This window comes from Mustelus asterias, chromosome 31 (assembly GCF_964213995.1).
Source record: "Mustelus asterias chromosome 31, sMusAst1.hap1.1, whole genome shotgun sequence".
Classification (NCBI taxonomy): Eukaryota; Metazoa; Chordata; class Chondrichthyes; order Carcharhiniformes; family Triakidae; genus Mustelus; species Mustelus asterias.
In genome coordinates this window covers 12,684,591-12,705,241 of record NC_135831.1, presented here as the reverse complement: position 1 = coordinate 12,705,241, position 20,651 = coordinate 12,684,591, and the positions used below count along the sequence as shown (strand labels likewise).

General features: G+C 49.2%; 1 protein-coding gene across 1 annotated transcript in view; it reads right to left on the bottom strand.

Moving 5' to 3' along the window:
- Positions 1–616: 616 nt before the first annotated feature.
- The window catches only part of cops6 (COP9 signalosome subunit 6), a 49,657-nt gene continuing 29,622 nt past the window's right edge, over positions 617–20,651 (bottom strand). The window contains exons 7-10 of the mRNA XM_078200893.1: positions 16,730–16,844; positions 9,120–9,212; positions 8,098–8,198; positions 617–1,075 (exon numbers count right to left, since the gene is read on the bottom strand). Of these exons, the coding sequence (XP_078057019.1) occupies positions 935–1,075; positions 8,098–8,198; positions 9,120–9,212; positions 16,730–16,844 (450 nt within the window). The 3' untranslated portion in view covers positions 617–934. The remainder of the gene's footprint in view (positions 1,076–8,097; positions 8,199–9,119; positions 9,213–16,729; positions 16,845–20,651) is intronic.

The following is a 20,651-nucleotide window of genomic DNA, read 5'->3' as shown; positions in this document are numbered from 1 at the left end:
TCACACAGACAGTGACCCAAGCTGGCAATCGAACCCAAGTCCTTGGCGCTGAGAGACAGCAGTACTAACCACTGTGCCACTCCAAAGAAAGAGGGAAAGAACAGTTATGGTGAGAATTCCAGAGCTCAGGGTCTAGGCGCCAAAGGCACGGCCAACCATTTTAAAAAGAAAATTGGGGGTGCAGAGGAGACCAGAACTGGAGGAGCGTAGGGATCTCAGTGGGTTGCAGGGCTGTGACAGATAGGAGTTTTAAAAATCGAGGTGTTGCTGAGCTGGAAACCAAGGGGTGACAGAGAGCAGAGGAGAGCGATGGGTAAACAGGGCTTACTGGGAGTTAGGATGTGGGCAACAGAATCTTGAACGAACCCAAGTTGATGGAGGGGGAGGAAGGTGGAAGGTCGGCTAGGAGAGTTTTGGAATAGTTAAGTCTAGGGGGAAACACGAGCTGAGGGAGGGTGAACGAGAGTGGGGAGGACAGCAGAGGAAAGCAAAGGTGGAGAACAGAGAGAGGAAATGCGTGGGAAAAGGGAGTTGGTGGAAGAGAGGGGCCAAACAAACTGAAAAGGTGACGGCAGTCAGACGTTCTGGAAGATTCTCAAGAGGAGCGACAACGAACCAGATCCTTTAAAATTTATTTCTCATGCATAACTGACAACTTTAAACCCAGCAGAAACATCAAGTCCACGCACCCACAGTGCAAACCCAAATTCCAATCTAACCAGTCACTGAAGCGACAAAATCCAGAGGGAATGAAACTCAGCTGTCAATCAAACAGAGTGACCCTTTCACAATGCCGGTCCAGGCCGAGTGCAGAGAGGGAGGGGAGGTTGGCGAGGGCTCCAGTGAATCGCAGATGTACCTCAGTCAGTGACTGCTCCAGCCAGCGGGCGAACCCTCTCCCTCACCCACAGGGGGCGAAGCCCACGGCAGCCAATCAGAAGAAGAGGCCTCGCATGCGCCGGCCAATGCCCTGCCGATCGTACAGGATGTTGAACTTGTTCACAAACTGGTTCATGGTGTTACACGTCTTGGTGATGGTGCCAAGATAAGCCATCAATCCCACATCGTTACATTGCTGAGAGCGAGAGAGAGAGAGACAGAGCATGAGATAGCAGTGATAACACAATGACATCTATCTAGAAAATTTCATATCATCACAGGGCCAGGTCCCGCTATCCAACCCCGCCCTGCCTGGCCAGACTCTGACCCTGGTTTCCCCGTCCTTGCAGTAATCAGGTACAAAAAGGCAACAAGAATAAGACCATAAGACATAGGAGCAGAAGTACGCCATTCAGCCCATCAAGTCTGCTCCGCCATTCACGGAGATTGTTACTTATCTGATAATCCCCAGCTCCACTTTCCCGCCTTATCCCCATCACCCTTGATACCCTTTACTGATTAAACATTCTCACCCTTATAACTGGAGAACTAAAATGTAAAAGAGGAGAGGTTTTATCACAGCAATAGACAGTTCACATCTGCAATACTGTAGCATTCTGGGCACCATCGGCGGAATTAGATTTACTGCCAGTGTATGCAAACAGACAAAGCTTGGTCAATACAGCTGGTGGGTAGGAGACAGAAACAGCCACATGGGAGCATAATAATTCTGTAATAATGGACTAAAGCAAAAAGAGTCAGACTGGGGAACTAAATATTCCTGGAAAAAAGGTGTGTGCATCTGAACATGGGCCAAAGGCAGGTATGTGGAGTTCAGCTACAAGGTGGTGAGCAGTGCTGCCTCACAGTGTCAGGGACCCGGGTTCAATTCCAGCCTTGGGTGAACTCCGTGAAGTTGCTTCTATGCTGGAAAGGACAAACTCTAAACTCAGCGTAAGACTCCAGTTATAGAAACATAGAAACCCTACAGTACAGAAAGAGGCCATTTGGCCCATCGAGTCTGCACCGACCACAATCCCACCCAGGCCCTACCCCCATATATTTTACCCGCTAATCCCTCTAATCTACACATCCCAGGACACTAAGGGGCAATTTTTTTTTTGCATGGCCAATCAACCTAACCCGCACATCTTTGGACTGGTTCAGCCGTGTTATTGCAGTTCGAGCTGGGCTATTCTGCGATCCAGGACAGTGAGCAAGAGGTTTTTGGCAGGCCTGCTATTGCACCATGGCACTGTAGGGTGGTAAACTGGTTAGCACTGCTGCCCTCTTTTTAGATCAAACCAAATAAACAAACTCAGATTAAGTCGGGACAAAGTAAATCACAGCACCACAGCGTGGGTTTCCTCCGGGCGCTCCGGTTTCTTCCCACAGTCCAAAAGACATGCTGGTTAGGGTCCATTGGCCGTGCTAAATTCTCCCTCAGTGTTACCCGAACAGGCGCCAGAGTGTGGCGACTAGGGGATTTTCACACTAACTACATTGCAGTGTTAATGTAAGCCTACTTGTGACATTGATAAATAAACTTGAAAAAAAATGTAATCGCATTGAATGGCGGAAGAGGCTCGAGGGGCAAAATGGCCGACTCCTGTTCCTATGTTTCTGTGAAAAACAATACAGTGCTGCAGAGAGTTGCGCGATTATGAGAGGCATGGACAGAGTGGATAGTTAGCTTTCTCCCCAGGGTGGAAGAGTCAATTACTAGGGGGCACAGGTTTAAGGTGCGAGGGGCAAGGTTTAAAGGAGATAGAAACATAGAAAACTACAGCACAAAACAGGCCCTTCGGCCCCACAGGTTGTGCCGAACATATCCCTACCTTTTAGGCCTACCTATAACCCTCCATCCTATTAAGTCCCATGTACTCATCCAGGAGTCTCTTAAAAGACCCTATTGAGTTTGCCTCCACCACCATTGACGGCAGCCGATTCCACTCGCCCACCACCCTCTGTGTGAAAAACTTCCCCCTAACATTTCCCCTGTACCGACCCCCCAGCACCTTAAACCTGTGTCCTCTCGTAGCAGCCATTTCCACCCTGGGAAAAAGCCTCTGAGAGTCCACCCGATCTATGCCTCTCAACATCTTATATACCTCTATACGACCCAACAGTGCTATGGTGCAATAGATGTACGAGGCAGATTATTTACACAGAGGGTGGTGGGTGCCTGGAACTTGTTGCCGGGGGAGGTTATGGAAGTGGATATGGTAGTGACTTTTAAGGGGCGTCTGGACAAATACATGAATAGGATGGGAATAGAGGGATATGGTCCCCGGAAGGGTAGGGGGTTTTAGTTCAATCGGGCAGCATGGTCGGTGCAGGCTTGGAGGGCCGAAGGGCCTGTTCCTGTGCTGTAATTTTCTTTGTTCTTTGTAACACGGGAGGTGCCATTACACTACTGTAGTCTGTAGCCAGCAACTAGTGGGAAAGCAAGTGGAAAATATTGCAGGAATATTACAAAGATCAAAAACTATAGAGGGGAATTTAGAAGGGAAATGGAGGGGCTTTAATTACTCTAATGAAACTCTAATGGACAGTAATAATAAAAAGGTAAAGACGCCATTTCCCCAGATGACCATAGGCTCACTGATGGTGATTTAACCCGAGGGCCACCACACCTCAGGCAAGGGACAAGGTTGAGAAGGTGGGTCCTTCGTGAATAACCTCAGCCAGTCTGGGAATTGAACCTGTGCTGCTGGTGTCACTCCACATCACAAACCAGCCGTCCAGCCAACTGAACTAAACTGACGTGGTGGCATTTGAACCCATGTCCCCTAGAGCATTAGCCTGGGCCTCTGGATTACTCAAAAAACCTCCAGAAAATCCTGGACAATCTCAGCTGTCAGCTCTGACAAAGGGTCATCCAGACCCGAAACGTTGGCTCTTTTCTATCCCCACAGATGCTGTCAGACCTGCTGAGATTTTCCAGCATTTTCTGTTTTTGTTTCAGATTCCAGCATCCGCAGTATCTTGCTTTTACGTCTGGGTTACTCGTTCAGTTTGTACTACCACTGCCTCAACCATCTGCCCCTCAATCCTTCTGAATGACTTTCAGGAGAATTTTCTCGATCAGTGTGTTCCTAGCCCCAACGAGGAAGGAGGCATGCTGGATCTGGTGCGGGAGGATGAGATAAGCCAAATGTCAGGAGGGGAGCATTTAGGCAACAGTGATCATAATATCACAAATTTTATATTAACCTATGGAAAACGAGGAACTTGAGTAAAAATACTATACTCAAGAGTAGGGACAATGGGGAAAGGGCAGATCCTTCCTGGAAAATTGGAATCAAAGATTGGTAGGCAGAATTTTAAACAAATAACAAACTCGCTTTAAAGAGGAGATGGATCAGATACAATCTTTTGCACAAGGGGGAAAGGTAGGGATATAAATTCAGAGTTCCCTGAATGATGAGAGATAGCATAAGATGAGGCAGTAAGTTGGGTTCTATGACAGATGCCAGGCTGATCCAGGATGAATGTAGAAAATTTAGAGGGGAAATGAACAAAGAAATAGGCAAAGCAAAGAGAGAATCAGAGAAGAGACTGGCAGTTTACACAAAAGGGAATCCAAAAGTCTTCTACAGGCATAGAAATTGTAAAAAAGATGGAATGAGGAGGGATGGGATGATCAGGGACCAAAAGATGGATTTATGTATGGAAGCAGAGGGCACGGCTAAGGTATTAAATGAATACAAAAACAGAAAATGCTGGAAAATCTCATCAGGTCTGACAGCATCTGAGGAGAGAGAACAGAGCCAATGTTTCGAGTCTGGATGACCCTTCATCAGAGCTGAAATGAATACCCTGTCTGTCTTTACCACGGGTGATGCTGCTAAAGTCATAGTGAAAGCGGAGGTGGCTGAGATACGAGATGAGCTAAAAAGTGATAAAGAGAAGACATTAGAAACGCTGACTGTATTTAAAATCACCAGGACTGAGGTGGTTCTGCTGGGCAGTATGGATCGAAGACAGTGGCCATAAACGTTAGTGGGCGGCGCGGTAGCACACTGGTTAGCACTGCTGCTTCACAGCTCCAGGGACCTGGGTTCGATTCCTGGCTTGGGTCACTGTCTGTGTGGAGTTTGCACATTCTCCTCGTGTCTGCGTGGGTTTACTCCGGGTGCTCCGGTTTCCTCCCACAGTCCAAAGATGTGCGGGTTAGGTTGATTGGCCGTGCTAAAATTGCCCCTTAGTGTACTGAGATGTGTAGCTTAGAGGGGTTTGCGGGTAAATATGTAGGGTCATGGGGGTAGGGCCTGGGTGCAATTGTGGTCAGTGCAGACTCGATGGGCCCAATGGCCTCTTTCTGCACTGTAGGGTTTCTTTCCTTCCTACGCTCTGTAGATATAGGGGTGCTGCCAGAGGACTGGAGAAAGGGACACGGTTGTGAGCCTAACCTCAGTGCTGGGGACAGTAGCCATTAGAGAGGGCGTTACGCACACGCACGCAACCCTTTGGGGAATAGACCATTCGGCCCATCAAGTCTGCTCCGCCATTCAACCATGGCTAATATTTTTCTCATCACCATTCTCCTGCCTTTTCCCCATAACCCCTGATCCCCTTATCAATCAAGATCTTATCTATCTCTGTCTTAAAGACACTCAATGACCCGGCCTCCACAGCCTTCTGCGGCAAAGAGTTCCACAGGTTCACCACTCTCTGGCTGAAGAAATTCCTCCTCATCTCTGTTTTAAAGGATCGTCCCTTCAGCCTGAGGTTGTGCCCTCTGGTTTTAGCTTTCCTCCTCGTGGAAACATCCTCTCCACAACCACTCTTTCCAGTCCTTGCAGTATCCTGAAAGTTTCAATAAGATTCCCCCCTCATCCTTCTCAACTCCAACGAGTACAGACCCAGAGTCCTCAACCGTTCCTCCCATGATAAGCTCTTCATTCCGGGGATCATTCTTGTGAAGTTCCTCTGGAACCTTTCCAAGGCCGGCACATCCTTCCTTAGATACAGACCATAAGCTGCTCACAATGGGGTCTGACCAGAGCTTTATACAGCCTCTGAAGTGCATCCCTGCTCTTGTATTCTAGCCCAAGCTCTCGGGGTGGGGGAAAGGATTCGAGAGCTGATTACTGACCGTTGAACCACACTATGAACGCTCCTTCCGTGGCCAACACACCCTGGCGTTGGACGCGAACCCAGAGCTTCTAACCCAGAGGGAGGGATGCTACCCACTGCGCCAGCGGGCGGAGTGGAACTGGCTGATTGCTCTAGCAGGGAGCTGGCACGGACGCAATGATCCAAATGGTCTTCTTTTGCTGTCATTCTGTGACCAGACCTCAGATACTGACCTCGATTGCTGTGCAGATCCACAAGGATGCAACAAGCCTCCAAATGCTAGATTATGAAAGGACATCATAAAAACTATTCCCTGTAATGTAAAGGTTAAGGTGATTTGTTGGAGGTTCTTAGGATTTTGAAAGTAATTGAGGGGACATATATAGAGAGAAACACCTTCTGCTGCTTGCGAGGGAGTCTAGGAAAAGAGGGCCTTAAATGGAGCCAGGCCATTCTGAATGGAAGACAGGAAACTGTGTCATACAAAGAATGCCACTGACGGACTCTCTCCCCACAGGAGTCACGGCGTCGGAAGCAAATGGATGGAATTAAAGTGCAGATCAGTTGATGTTGCGAAGTTGAGTAGAATGTTAGAATTTGGTGTTTGTAAAAGTTATTTTAAAAATTGTAAAATGCTGAGGGGTGAAGTATTGCATGGTCCCCTTCAAAAAGGTAGTGCTTTTCCTGTACAGGTGTATATGCAGTACACAGACTGAAACATTGTACCAAAGGCCAAACAGCAGCGTTGCCGAGGCAACAGGCTGCTTCTGAAATTTGTCCAATCGGTTTAAATTAGACACTTCGTGACCAGCAGCCGACTGGATTTAAATTTTTTTTTTGGTAACCCGAGAACCAATCCTATTGTGGGGATGTTGATACGTCATCCGGGGTATAAGAGATGGGGGAAGCAATGGCACAAACTGGAGAAGATCACCTGTCACAGCTCTCAGCTCCAGACACATCAACTGCTCTCTGTCACAGCTCAAAGCCTCATCTGAATAGCAAAGGTACCAAAAGAAGACAGAGATTCCAGACAGAACGTTCCGGAAGACGACAAACCTGGTTGTAATTTAGAGATTCTATTCTTTTGATAATAAGTGGGAATTGTATTTATCGAAACAGCATTCCATTAGATTAGTGTTTTATTTGGTTTGTTAATAGTTTAGTTCACTTGTTTACTGTCAGCTAGATAAATAAAAAGTGTTACTTGCTGATTTTGTGATGTGAAGATGCCGGCGTTGGACTGGGGTGGGCACAGTAAGTAGTCTCAACACCAGGTTAAAGTCCAACAGGTTTATTTGGTAGCACTAGCTTTCGAAGCGTTGCCCCTTCATCAGGTGAGTGAAGAGTTCGGTTCACAAACAGGGCAATATATAGACATCCATACGTGCCCTGTTTGTGAACCGAACTCTTCACTCACCTGATGAAGGGGCAACGCTCCGAAAGCTCGTGCTACCAAATAAACCTGTTGGACTTTAACCTGATGTTGTGAGCCTCCTTGTTGATTTGAGTGTGAGTGTGTCAGGAAGTTATTTTGATTTAACTACTAAAAGTTGCTGATGAGCAGATCGTACCACTTTGTGCACACCTTGAACAGATTATAAAGCGAGGTACTCTTCATAGAAATCATAGAAACCCCACAGTACAGAAAGAGGCCATTCGGCCCATCGAGTCTGCACCGACCACAATCCCACCTCGGCCCTACCCCCACATATTTTACCCACTAATCCCTCTAATCTACGCATCTCAGGACACTAAGGGCAATTTTAGCATGGCCAAATCAACCTAACCCGCACATCTTTGGACTGTGGGAGGAAACCGGAGCACCCGGAGGAAACCCACGCAGACGCGAGGAGAATGTGCAAACTCCACACAGACAGTGACCCAAGCCGGGAATCGAACCCAGGTCCCTGGAGCTGTGAGGCAGCAGTGCTAACCACTGTGCTACCGTGCCGCCCACAGTGGTTAGGTGTTCGCTCTCAAGGTGGGGATCTACCTCCCCTTTATAAAATTGAATGGCTTCTTCCTGTCCCCAATGACGGTTCTGAGCCAAGTGGAGGGTCTCATTTAGCGAAAGTTACAGCCCAATCAGGGAGCAGCTACGATTCCCAGATGAGCGATGAGCTGTTGACTTACATCGTAGAAGTCGGTCTTAAACTTGTCGGTGCTGAGGACAGGCAGCCGGTGACACAGGGCGTAGGCCTCGCGCAGGATTTCATGGTTGAACGGCACTTCACCTGTCAGAAAACATAAATGGGGCATCGGCAAACCAGCAGCTCCACACGCTCTACCCTGACCTTATCCCGGTCACCCCCCCCCCACCTGATCATAGGATCCCTATAGTACAGAAGAGGCCATTTGGCCCATAAAGTCTGCACCATCCCCCTGAAAGAGCACCCAACCTAGGCCCAAATTCCCTACCCTAACTGTGTAACCCCGTGCACAGATCATGGTCAATTTACCTAACCTACACATCTTTGGACTGAGGAAGAAACCCATGCAGACACGGGGAGAACGTGCAGACTCCACACAGTCGCCCAAGCCGGGAATCGAACCCGGGTCCCTAGCGTTGAGGCAGCAGTGCTAACCACTGTGCCACCCTTGCCTCCCACCCAATCCACACACATCCTCGCACCAGTCCCACATCACTCTACATTGACCCTCAGACCCCCCACTCCCTCCCCGCCAACACTGGCACCCATGCCACAATGTACCAAGCTCCAATGCTGCACCACACCAAACCAGAGACCCCCTCCCCAGGCACCTCCCGCGTGACTGGGCGGCATGGTGGTTAGCACTGCTACCCCACAGCGCCAGGGACCCGGACTGCTGTGCAAACTCCACATGTTCTCCCCGTGTCTGCGTGGGTTTCCTCCGGGTGCTCCGGGCTCCTCCCACAGTCTGAAAGACGTGCTGGTTAGATGCAATGGCCGTGCTAAATTCTCCCCCAGTGTAACCCGAACAGGCGCCTAGGGGAATTTCACAGCAAACTTCACTGCAGTGTTAATGTAAACCTACTTGTGACACTAATAAATAATCTTTAAAAATCGGCCCCATCCCTCAATCTGGTCCTCCAGGCACCTCCTCCAAGCGCACACTGGTGTCCCGGCCCTGGATGAGACAGCGCAGCGTTTGGCAGAGTGAGGAGGCTCTCTTACCCGATTCCACAGCTTTCACGTACTCCAGGATGACCCGTACCCGACTGTGCAGCATCTTGATGGCGCTGTGCTGCGCAATGAGATGTTCAGCCACTGTCAAAGTTAACAGACAGAAGAGGATTTAGCCAATAGTTTGGGGCAAGGGAGCAGCAGTAAATTATAGGGGTGGTGTTGGGACTGTCACTGAGGATGAATACATTTGGTTCTCGCTGAGCGAACGCTCCACAGGAATATTACCAGACAAAAGGGTCCCCAAATCACAGAGATATTGGGGCGGACGACCAAAATCTTGGTCAAAGTGGTAAGGTTTCAAGGGAAAGAGAAGCGAAGAAGCAAAGAAAGCCAGGTAGGAAATTCCAGAGCTTATGGGTTTCGGGCAACTGAAGACAATTCCACCACTAGGGAGAGAAGCAGAGAATTAAGAGAGCACGAAAGCCAAACATCGTTACGGGGTCTGTCCGCGGAATGGGAGGAGGGCTTTAAAATATAAATATGCTGAGTTCATAGAATCCTACAGTGCAGAAGGAGGCCTCACAACGCCAGGGACCCGGGTTCGATTCCTGGCTTGGGTCACTGTGTGGAGTTTGCACGTTCTCCCCGTGTCTGCGTGGGTTTCCTCCGGGTGCTCCGGTTTCCTCCCACAGTCTGAAAGACGTGCTGGTTAGGGTGCATTGGCCGTGCTAAATTCTCCCTCAGTGTTACCTGAACAGGCGCCAGTGTGGGGCGACTGGGGGATTTTCACAGTAGCTTCATTGCAGTGTCAATGTGAGCCTACTTGTGACTAATAAATAATCTTTAAACTATCTGAGGAGTGTTAGTGTAAGCCTACTTGTGACACATAAATACACTAAAACTAAAATTAAACTAAACTAACTCAACACAGATGTCAGGGGGACGTATTTTACACAGAGGGTGGTGGGGGCCTGGAATGCGCTGCCAAGCAAGGTGATTGAGGCGGACACACTGGGATCGTTTAAGACTTATCTAGATAGCCACATGAACAGACTGGGAATAGAGGGATACAAACGAATGGTCTAGTTGGGCACATGAGCGACGTAGGCTTGGAGGGCCGAAGGGCCTGTTCCTGTGCTGTATTGTTCTTAACATTCCATGAAGCGAATAAAAAATAAATCATGGGATGTGGGCATCCGTGGCCAGAACGACACTTATTGCCCTTCCCTAGTTACCCTGGAGAAGGTGGTGGTGGTGAGGCACCATTTTGAACTGCTACAGGTCCACCCAAAGTGCTGTTAGAAAGGGTGATCCAGGATTTTGACCCAGTGACGGTGAAGGAACGGCCGATATGTTTCCAAAGCACGATGGTGAGCGACCTGGAGTGGAAGCCTTCCTGGCAGCTCACCACCATCTTCTCAAGGACATCTAGGCATGGGCAATAACATGCCAGCCTAGCCAGTGAAGCTCACTGCCCGCAAAATGAATTTAAAAAACCAACTTGCAAGTGGCGTTCCCACATCTGCTGCCTTTGTCCTTCTAGGCAGTCGAGATCATAGGTTTGGGTGCTGCTGCTGACAGTGCCTTGGCAAGCTAATGCAGTGCATCTTGTTGATGGTACACAATGTATGGTGGTGGAGAAAATGAATACCTAAGGTGGTGGATAAGGTACTGATTCAGCGAGCTGCTTTGCCCTGGATGGTGTTGAGTTTCTGGAGTTTTGTTGGAGTTCGGGAAAGTATTCCATCTCACTCCTGACTTGTGTTTTGTAGACGGTGGACAGGCTTTGGGAGTCAGGAGGTGACTTACTCGCAGCAGAGTTCCCAGCCTCTGACCTGCTTTTGTAGCCACAGTATTTGTTTGTGGCTGGTCCAGTTAAGTTTCAACACCACTATTCCCACAAAACTCATTTCCAAACTCCGTGTCCTGGGCCTCGGCTCCTCCCTCTGCGACTGGATCCTGAACTTCCTAACTCACAGACCACAATCCGTAAGGATGGGCAACAACACCTCCTCCATGATCATCCTCAACACCGGTGCCCCACAAGGCTGTGTTCTCAGCCCCCTACTATACTCCTCATACACCTCTGACTGTGCGGCCAAATTCCCCTCCAATTCCATCTTCAAGTTTGCTGATGACACCACCGTAGTGGGTCGGATCTCAAACAATGACGAGACAGAGAACAGGAATGAGATAGAGAATCTGGTGAACTGGTGCAGCGACAATAATCTCTCCCTCAATGTCAACAAAACGAAGGAGATTGTCATCAACTTCAGGAACCATAAAGGAGAACATGCTCCTGTCTACATCAATGGGGACGAAGTAGAAAGGGTCGAGAGCTTCAAGTTTTTTGGTGTCCAGATCACCAACAACCTGTCCTGGTCCCTACATGTCAGACTATAGTTAAGAAAGCCCACCAACACCTCTACTTTCTCAGAAGACTAAGGAAATTTAGTATGCCCACTGTAACTCTCACCAACTTTTACAGATGCACCATAGAAAGCATTCTTTCTGGTTGTATCACAGCTTGGTCTGGGCTCCTGCTCTGTCCAAGACCGCAATAAACTACAAAGGGTTGTGAATGTAGCCCAATCCATCACGCAAACCAGTTTCCCATCAATTGACTCAGTCTACACATTTCCTGCTGCCTCGGAAAAGCATAATCAAGGACCCCACGCACCCCGGACATACTCCCTTCCACCTTCTTCCGTCAGGAAAAAGACACAAAAGTCTGGGATCACGTACCAACCGACTCAAGAACAGCTTCTTCCCTGCTGCCGTCAGACTTCTGAATTGTCCTACCTCGCATTAAGCCGATGTTTCTCTACACCCTAGCTATGACTGCAACACTACATTCTGCATGCTCTCCTTTCCTTCTCTATGAACGGTATGCTTTGTCTGTATAGCACGCAAGAAACAATACTTTTCACTGTATGTTAATACATGTGACAATAATAAAATCAAATCAATTTTATTTTATTGAATTCAAATTCCACCACCTGCCATGGCGGGATTCGAACCCAGGTCCTCAGAACATTAGCTGGGTTTCTGGATTAATAGTCTAGCGATAATACCACTGGGGCATTGCCTCCCTGTGCCAGGGAATGACGAGTTTCAGCTGCAATACCTCTGGAATATTGAGACTACCCAAGTTTCCAATATGTATTTGTGTTTTATATACAATTCTCAATCTTGCCTTCAGACACTGAGAGGATGGAAAATGTAACAAAGTCCATCACTGATTCGTCAAGTCTATGGGCGAGTGTTTCAAAACCACAATATTGTCCGAAACAGCAGGTTTCTTACCTCTTGTCTTTCAAACTGTATGATTTGTACATACAGCATACATGACTGATTCTAAGTTGAGATGTTGATTGGCCATGCTAAAATTGCCCTTAGTGTCCTGGGATGCGTAGGTTAGAGGGATTAGTGGGTAAATATGTAGGGATATGGGGGTAGGGTCTGGGTGGGATTGTGGTCGGTGCAGACTCGATGGGCCGAATGGCCTTTCTCTGTGCTGTAGGGTTTCTAAGATTCTAAGATTCTAAGATGTGCATCCCCAAACCTGCTGTGTATCCCAACGCACACTGAGCTACGTTCACCCCTGCTCACTGATTGACACTGGCTTCCAATACAGCAATGCCTCAACTGTCAAACTTCCATCCTGCTTCTCAAATTTCTCCGTGAACTTTCCCTGTCTGCAACCTCCGCCAACACCCACAACCCTCCGAGATCTCGGCGCTCCTCCAATTCCAGCCTCTGGGGCATCCCCCATTTCCAGCGCTCCACCACTGGCGGCCCTGAATTCGGCTCTCTCTGCCCCCAAGCTCTGGGATCCCCTCCCCAAACCTCTCCCACTCTCTTCCTCTTTAGTTGGTGCAGTATCACTCTGACCAAGCTTTGTGCCACCCCTCCAAATGGCTTTTCGATTGGCCCAATTATTGCTTGATTAGTCTCCTGCGGCCATGTCTTGGGATGCTATACAAGTCACGTTGTTGTTGAAAGGGTCAGGGGTTGTGTTTGCTTCTTTTCCCACTCACTAGGAAGGCAAATATGACAACCACATTATCTGGGGAGAGCTCATGGAGGACAGGAATGGGATGCTGAGCGAGTGGGATAATGATCTCATCACAAACTGCTCAGATGGAGGAAGGGCAATGGGACAGTGAATTCTATCACTGTTGACAAATTTCTCGTGTTGAATGGAGTGAGGGCAGTGATGGACAATTTTTAAAAATTCATTTCTGGGACATGGGTGTTGCTGACTGGCCAGCATTTATTGCCCATCCCTAGATGCCCTTGGGAGGGCAGTTGAGAGTCAGCCACATTGCTGTGGGTCTGGGGTCACATGTAGGCCAGACCGGGTAAGGATGGCAGATTTCCTTCCCTAAAGGACATTAGTGAACCAGATGGGTTTTTCCGACAATCGTTTCATGGTCATTAGTAGATTCTTAATTCTCGATATCTTTTATTGAATTCAAATTGCACCATCTGCTGTGGCGGGATTCGAACCCGGGTCCCCAGAACATTAGTTGAGTCTCTGGATTAATAATCAAGCCATAATACCACTCGGCCGTTGCCTCCCTCCATAGGCTACTGAGTCGACGGCATAAGTGGCCCTCCTTCATCTCATTGGGCCACAAGATTGAAGTCGGGCTTGTTCATTAATCGGACCCCATGAATAAGATTAAATAAATTTAATACACGCCGAATATTTCATAACGAGTTATAGAAAATGTATAGTGGAAGTCATAGAATCTCTACAGTGCAGAAGGAGGCCATCCGACCCATCGAGTCTGCACTGACCACAACCCCACCCAGGCCCTATCCCCACAACCACACATATTTACCCCACTAATCCTCCTGATACCAGGGTCAATCCAGCACGGCCAATCAACCTAACCTGCACATCTTTGGACTGTGGGAGGAAACCGGAGCACCCGGAGGAAACCCATGCAGACACGGGGAGAACGTGCAAACTCAACACAGACAGTGACCCAAGGCCGGAATTGAACCCGGGTCTTTCAGAAAGCGTTTGACAAAGTCTCGCACAAGAGATTATTGTGCAAGATTAAAGCGCATGGGATTGGGGGAAGTGTATCGAGATGGACAGAAAACTGGTTGGTAGAGAGGAAACAAAGAGTAGGAATTAATGGGTCCTTTTCAAATTGGCAGACAGTAACTAGTAGGGTGCCACAGGGAGCTCTGCTGGGACCCCAGTTATTCACAATATAATAATGATTTAGATGAGGGAACAAAATGAAATATCTCAAAGTTTGCAGATGATACCAAGTTGGGTAGGAGGGTGAACTGTGACGAGGATGCAGAGATCCTTCAGAATGATCTGGACAGGTTGGGTGAGTGGGCTAATCAATGGCACATGCAGCATAATTTGGATAAACGTGAGGTTATTCACTTTGGAAACAAAAACAAGGCGGCAGATTACTACCCGAATGGCTGTAAATTGGGAGAGGGGAGTGTGCAGCGGGACCTGGGTGTCCTTGTGCACCAGTCACTGAAAGTAAGCATGAAGGTGCAGCAGGCGGTAAAGAAGGCAAATGGTGTGGGGTTGGCCTTCATTGCCAGAGGTTTCGAGTACAGGAGCAGGGATGTGTTGTTGCAGTTATACAGAGCCTTGGTGAGGCCACGCCTAGAGTATTGTGTGCAGTTTTGGTCTTCGTTTCCGAGGAAGGATGTTCTTGCTCTCAAGGGAGTTCAGCGAAGGTTTACCAGGCTGATTCCGGGGATAAGAGGGGGGGGATCTTAGAAACATAGAAAAACTACAGCACATTTGTGCCAAACATGTCCCTACCTTAGCGATTACTAGGCTTACCTATAACCCTCTATCTTACTAAGTTCCATGTACTTATCTAAAAGTCTCTTAAAAGACCCTATCGAATCCGCCTCCACCACTGTTGCTGGCAGCCCATTCCACGCACCCACCACCCTCTGAGTGAAAAACTTACCCCTGACATCTCCTCTGTACCTACACCCCAGCACCTTAAACCTGTGTCCTCTTGTGGCAACCATTTCAGCCCTGGAAAAAAGCCTCTGACTATCCACTCGATCAATACCTCTCAACATCTTATACACCTCTATCAGGTCACCCCTCATCCTTCGTCTCTCCAAGGAGAAAAGGCCGAGCTCACTCAACCTATCCTCATAAGGCATGCCCCCCAACCCAGGCAACATCGTTGTAAATCTCCTCTGCGCCCTTTCTATGGCTTCCACATCCTTCCTGTAATGAGGCGGCCGGAACTGAGCACAGTACTCCAAGTGGGGTCTGACCAGGGTCTTATATAGCTGCAACATTATCTCACGACTCCTAAACTCAATTTCTCGATTGATGAAGGCCAGTACACCATACGCCTTCTTAACCACAGCCTCAACCTGCACAGCTGCTTTGAGCGTCCTATGAACTCGGACCCCAAGGTCCTTCTGATCTTCCACTCTGTCAAGAGTCCTACCATTAATATTATAATCCGCCATCCTATTTGACCTGCCAAAATGAACCACCTCTCACTTACCTGGGTTGAACTCCATCTGCCACTTCTCCGCCCAGTCTTGCATTCTATCAATGTCTCGCTGCAACTTCTGACATCCCTCGACACTATCCACAACACCTCCAACCTTTGTGTCATCAGCAAACTTACCAACCCATCCCTCCACTTCCTCATCCAGGTCATTTATAAAAATCACAAAGAGTAAGGGTCCCAGAATAGATCCCTGGGGCACTCCACTGGTGACCGACCTCCATGCAGAATATGACCCATCTATAACCACTCTTTGCCTTCTGTGGGCAAGCCAGTTCTGGATCCACAAAGCAATGTCCCCTTGAATCCCATGCCCCCTCACTTCCTCAATAAGCCTTGCATGGGGCACCTTATCAAATGCCTTGCTGAAGTCCATATATACTACATCTACTGCTCTTCCTTCATCAATGTGTTTAGTCACATCTTCAAAAAATTCAATCAGGCTCGTAAGGCATGATCTGCGTTTGACAAACCCATGCTGACTATTCTTAATCATATTATACCTCTCCAAATGTTCATAAATCCTGCCTCTCAGGATCTTCTCCATCCACTTACCAACCACTGAGTTAGACTCCATCTTATAGAGACTTAAAACATTCTAACAGGACTAGACAGGGTAGATGCAGGGAGGATGTTCCCGTTGGTGGGCGAATCCAGAACCAGGGGTCACATTCTGTAGACCATTTAGGACGGAGGTGAGGAGACATTTCTTCACCCAAAGAGTGGTGAGCCTGTGGAATTCATTACCACAGGAAATAGTTGATGCCAAAACATTGAATGTATTCAAGAGGCGGCTGGATATAGCACTTGGGGCGAATGGGATCAAAGGTTATGGGGGGAAAGCAGGATTAGGCTATTGGGTTGGATGATCAGCCATGATCGTGATAGATGGCGGAGCAGGCTCGAAGGGCCAAATGGCCTCCTCCTGCTCCTATCTTCTATGTTTCTATGTCCCTGGCACTGTGAGGCAGCCCATTAATTGGGTCATTGGGTCACTGTGCCACCCATTAATTATATCGTTAATATATTAACAGAACTGTCATCAACAGTGAAATTTCCCCCCCCCCCCCCCCACCGCCCCCGCTATATTGAAAGCACCAGTTTACAGAACGCTGGAATCCTTGCCTGTGGAGTTCTCCCCTGTGCCAGTTGCTGTCATGCGAGCCACGTGGTCAACTCCAATCCGTTCTGCCTCCTCTGTGGCCAAGGTGTAGGTCAGTTCAGCAAACAGCACCGTGGCCTGGACAAAGAACAGAGATAAGTGTGGGAGACTGCGCCAGCACCGGGGAGTGAGAGCATTCTGCAGGGAAACACCAAGAACCGGTGAGGACAGCTGGGAGGGAAGATGGTTGTGTGTCGTTATGATCAGTTCCTGCCAAATTTGGCGTGGGAATGACGGGCAGTGCTCAGTGATCTTGGACTGGGGATGGTCAGTGATGGTCTTGGGGTGGTGGGTGGTCAGTGGTGGTCTTGGGCTGGTGGGTGGTCAGTGAAGTGTTATCAGCAAGTTTGCAGATGACACGAAGATGGCTGGACTTGCGGATAGCGATGAACATTGTCGGGCAATACAGCAGGATATAGATAGGCTGGAAAATTGGGCGGAGAGGTGGCAGATGGAATTTAATCCAGATAAATGCGAAGTGATGCAGTTTGGAAGAACTGATGTAGGGGGGAGTTATACAATGAATGGCAGAGCCATCAAGAGTATAGAAACACAGAGGGACCGAGGTGTGCAAGTCCACAAATCCTTGAAGGTGGCAGCACAGGTGGAGAAGGTGGTGAAGGAGGCATATGGTATGCTTGCCTTTATAGGACGGGGTATAGAGTATAAAAGCTGGAGTCTGATGTTGCAGCTGAATAGAACGCTGGTTAGGCCACATTTGGAGTACTGCGTCCAGTTCTGGTCGCCGCACTACCAGAAGGACGTGGAGGCGTTAGAGTGCAGAGAAGGTTTACCAGGATGTTGCCTGGTATGGAGGGTCTTAGCTATGAGGAGAGATTGGGTAAACTGGGCTTGTTCTCCCTGGAAAGACGGAGAATGAGGGGAGACCTAATAGAGGTATACAAAATTATGAAGGGTATAGATAGGGTGAACAGTGGGAAGCTTTTTCCCAGGTCGGAGGTGACGATCACGAGGGGTCACAGGCTCAAGGTGAGAGGGGCAAGGTATAACTCAGATATCAAAGGGACATTTTTTTTTACACAGAGAGTGGTGGGGGCCTGGAATGCGCTGCCAAGTAGGGTGGTGGAGGCAGACACACTGGCATCGTTTAAGACTTACCTGGATAGTCACATGAGCAGCCTGGGAATGGAGGGATACAAACGATTGGTCTAGTTGGACCAAGGAGCGGCACAGGCTTGGAGGGCCGAAGGGCCTGCCTCCTGTGCTGTTCTTTGTTCTTTGATGGTCTAGGGGTGGTGGGTAGGCAATGGTCAGTGATCTTGGGCTGGGGGTGGGCAGTGCAATGATGGTTTTAGGCTGGGGGATGGGAGGTGGTCAGTGATGGTCTTTGGGTGGGGGATGGGCAGTGGTCAGTGATCTTGGGGTGGGGATGGGGATGGGCAGTGGTCAGTGATGGTCTTGGGGTGGGTGATTGGTCAGTGGTCAGTTCAGTGATGGTCTTGGGGTTGTGAGTGGGCAGTGATGGTCCAGGGGTGGTGGGTCGGCAATGGTCAGTGATCTTGGGCTGGGGATGGGCAGTGGTCAATGATGGTTTTAGGCTGGGGGATGGGAGGTGGTCAGTGATCTTGGGGTGGGGGATGGGCAGTGGTCAGTGTTGGTCTTGGGCTGGGGGGGATGGACAGTCATGATGTGGAGATGCCGGCGTTGGACTGGGGTAAACACAGTAAGAAGTTTAACAACACCAGGTTAAAGTCCAACAGGTTTATTTGGTAGCAAAAGCCACACAAGCTTTCGGAGCTCTAATATTCTGATACCTCTGATATTCGGGTAAGCGTTCTCCAAGGCGGCCTTCGCGACACACGACAGCGCAGAGTCGCTGAGCAGAAACTGATAGCCAAGTTCCGCACACACGAGGACGGCCTCAACCGGGATATTGGGTTCATGTCACACTATTTGTAACCCCCACAGTTGCCTCGACCTGCAGAGTTTCACTGGCTGTCTTGTCTGGAGACAATACACATCTCTTTAGCCTGTCTTGATGCTCTCTCCACTCACATTGTTTTGTTTCTTAAAGACTTGATTAGCTGTAGGTATTCACATTCCAACCATTATTCATGTAAATTGAGGTTGTGTCTTTATAAGCTCTGTTTGTGAACAGAATTCCCACTCACCTGAAGAAGGGGCTTGGAGCTCCGAAAGCTTGTGTGGCTTTTGCTACCAAATAAACCTGTTGGACTTTAACCTGGTGTTGTTAAACTTCTTACTGGATGGACAGTGGACAGTGATCTTGGGCTGGGGAATGGACAGTGGTGAGTGATGGTCTTGGGGTGGTGGGTGGGCAATGGTCAGTGATGGTCTTGGGGTGGGGGACCGGTCAGTGGTGAGTGATTGTCTTGGGCTGGGAGATAGGCAGTGGTCAGTGATGGTTTTGGGGTGGGGGATGGCAGTGATGGTCATGTGGTGGTGGGTGGGCAATGGTCAGTGATCTTGGGCTGGGGAAGGTGCAGTGGTCAGTGATGGTCTTGGGCTGGGGGATGGGCAGTGGTCAGTGATGGTCTTGGGCTGGGGGATGGCAGTGATGGTCTTGGGGTGGTGGGTGGGCAATGATGATCTAGGGGTGGTGGACAGGCAGTGGTCAGTGATCTTGGGCTGGGGGATGGGCAGTGGTCAGTGGTGGTCTTGGGCTGGGGGATGGGCAGTGATGGTCTTGGGGTGGTGGGTAGGCAATGGTCAGTGATCTTGGGCTGGGGGATGGGCAGTGGTCAATGATGGTTTTAGGCTGGGGGATGGGAGGTGGTCACTGATCTTGGGGTGGGGGACAGGTAGTGATCAGTGATGGTCTTGGACTGGGGGATGGGCAGTGGTCAGTGAAGGTCTTGGGCTGGGGGATGGGCAGTGGTCAGTGATGGTCTTGGGCTGGGGGATGGGCAGTGGTCAGTGATGGTCTTGGGCTGGGGGATGGGCAGTGATGATCTAGGGGTGGTGGACAGGCAGTGGTCAGTGATCTTGGGCTGGGGGATGGGCAGTGGTCAGTGATGGTCTTGGACTGGGGGATGGCTAGTGCCTGAGAGAGCTGTAAGTTCTGATTCGCCAGGGTGAATTCGGGACAGTTTTGAGGTGGGATTTATGATGCAGAGGGAGATTTAATCGAGCTATTCACAGAATGAAGTGAACGAGAAGATTTCCTCTTGATGAGAAGTCAATGGTTAAGCATTATTGGTTAAAAACATTCAGTAAGATTGGCACTGCCAGCAAAAGTTTCTTTACAGCGAGGATTGTTGGAGCAGGAATGCAGTCCCACGTGGAAATAGTGCAGACAGAGCCAATTACATCCTGAAGTCCAAAATCAAGCAAATATCAGCAGTGAAAGCTGTGAAGCACAGGGCAGGGGGATTGATACAGGGCTATGGGGGGAGAGCGGGGCAGTGGGATTAGTCTGGGATTGATACAGGGCTATGGGGGGAGAGTGGGGCAGTGGGATTAGTTTGGGGATTGATACAGGGCTATGGGGGGAGAGTGGGGCAGTGGGATTAGTTTGGGGATTGATACAGGGCTATGGGGGAGAGCGGGGCAGTGGGATTAGTTTGGGGATTGATACAGGGCTATGGGGGAGAGCGGGGCAGTGGGATTAGTTTGGGATTGATACAGGGCTGTGGGAAGAGAGTGGGGCAGTGGGATTAGTTTGGGGATTGATACAGGGCTATGGGGAGAGGGTGGGGCAGTGGGATTAGTTTGGGGATTGATACAGGGCTGTGGGGAGAGTGAGGCAGTGGGATGAGTTTGGGATTGATACAGGGCTATGGGGAGAGAGTGAGGCAGTGGGATTAGTTTGTGGATTGATACAGGGCTATGGGGAGAGAGTGGGGCAGTGGGATGAGTTTGGGATTGATACAGGGCTATGGGGAGAGAATGGGGCAGTGGGAT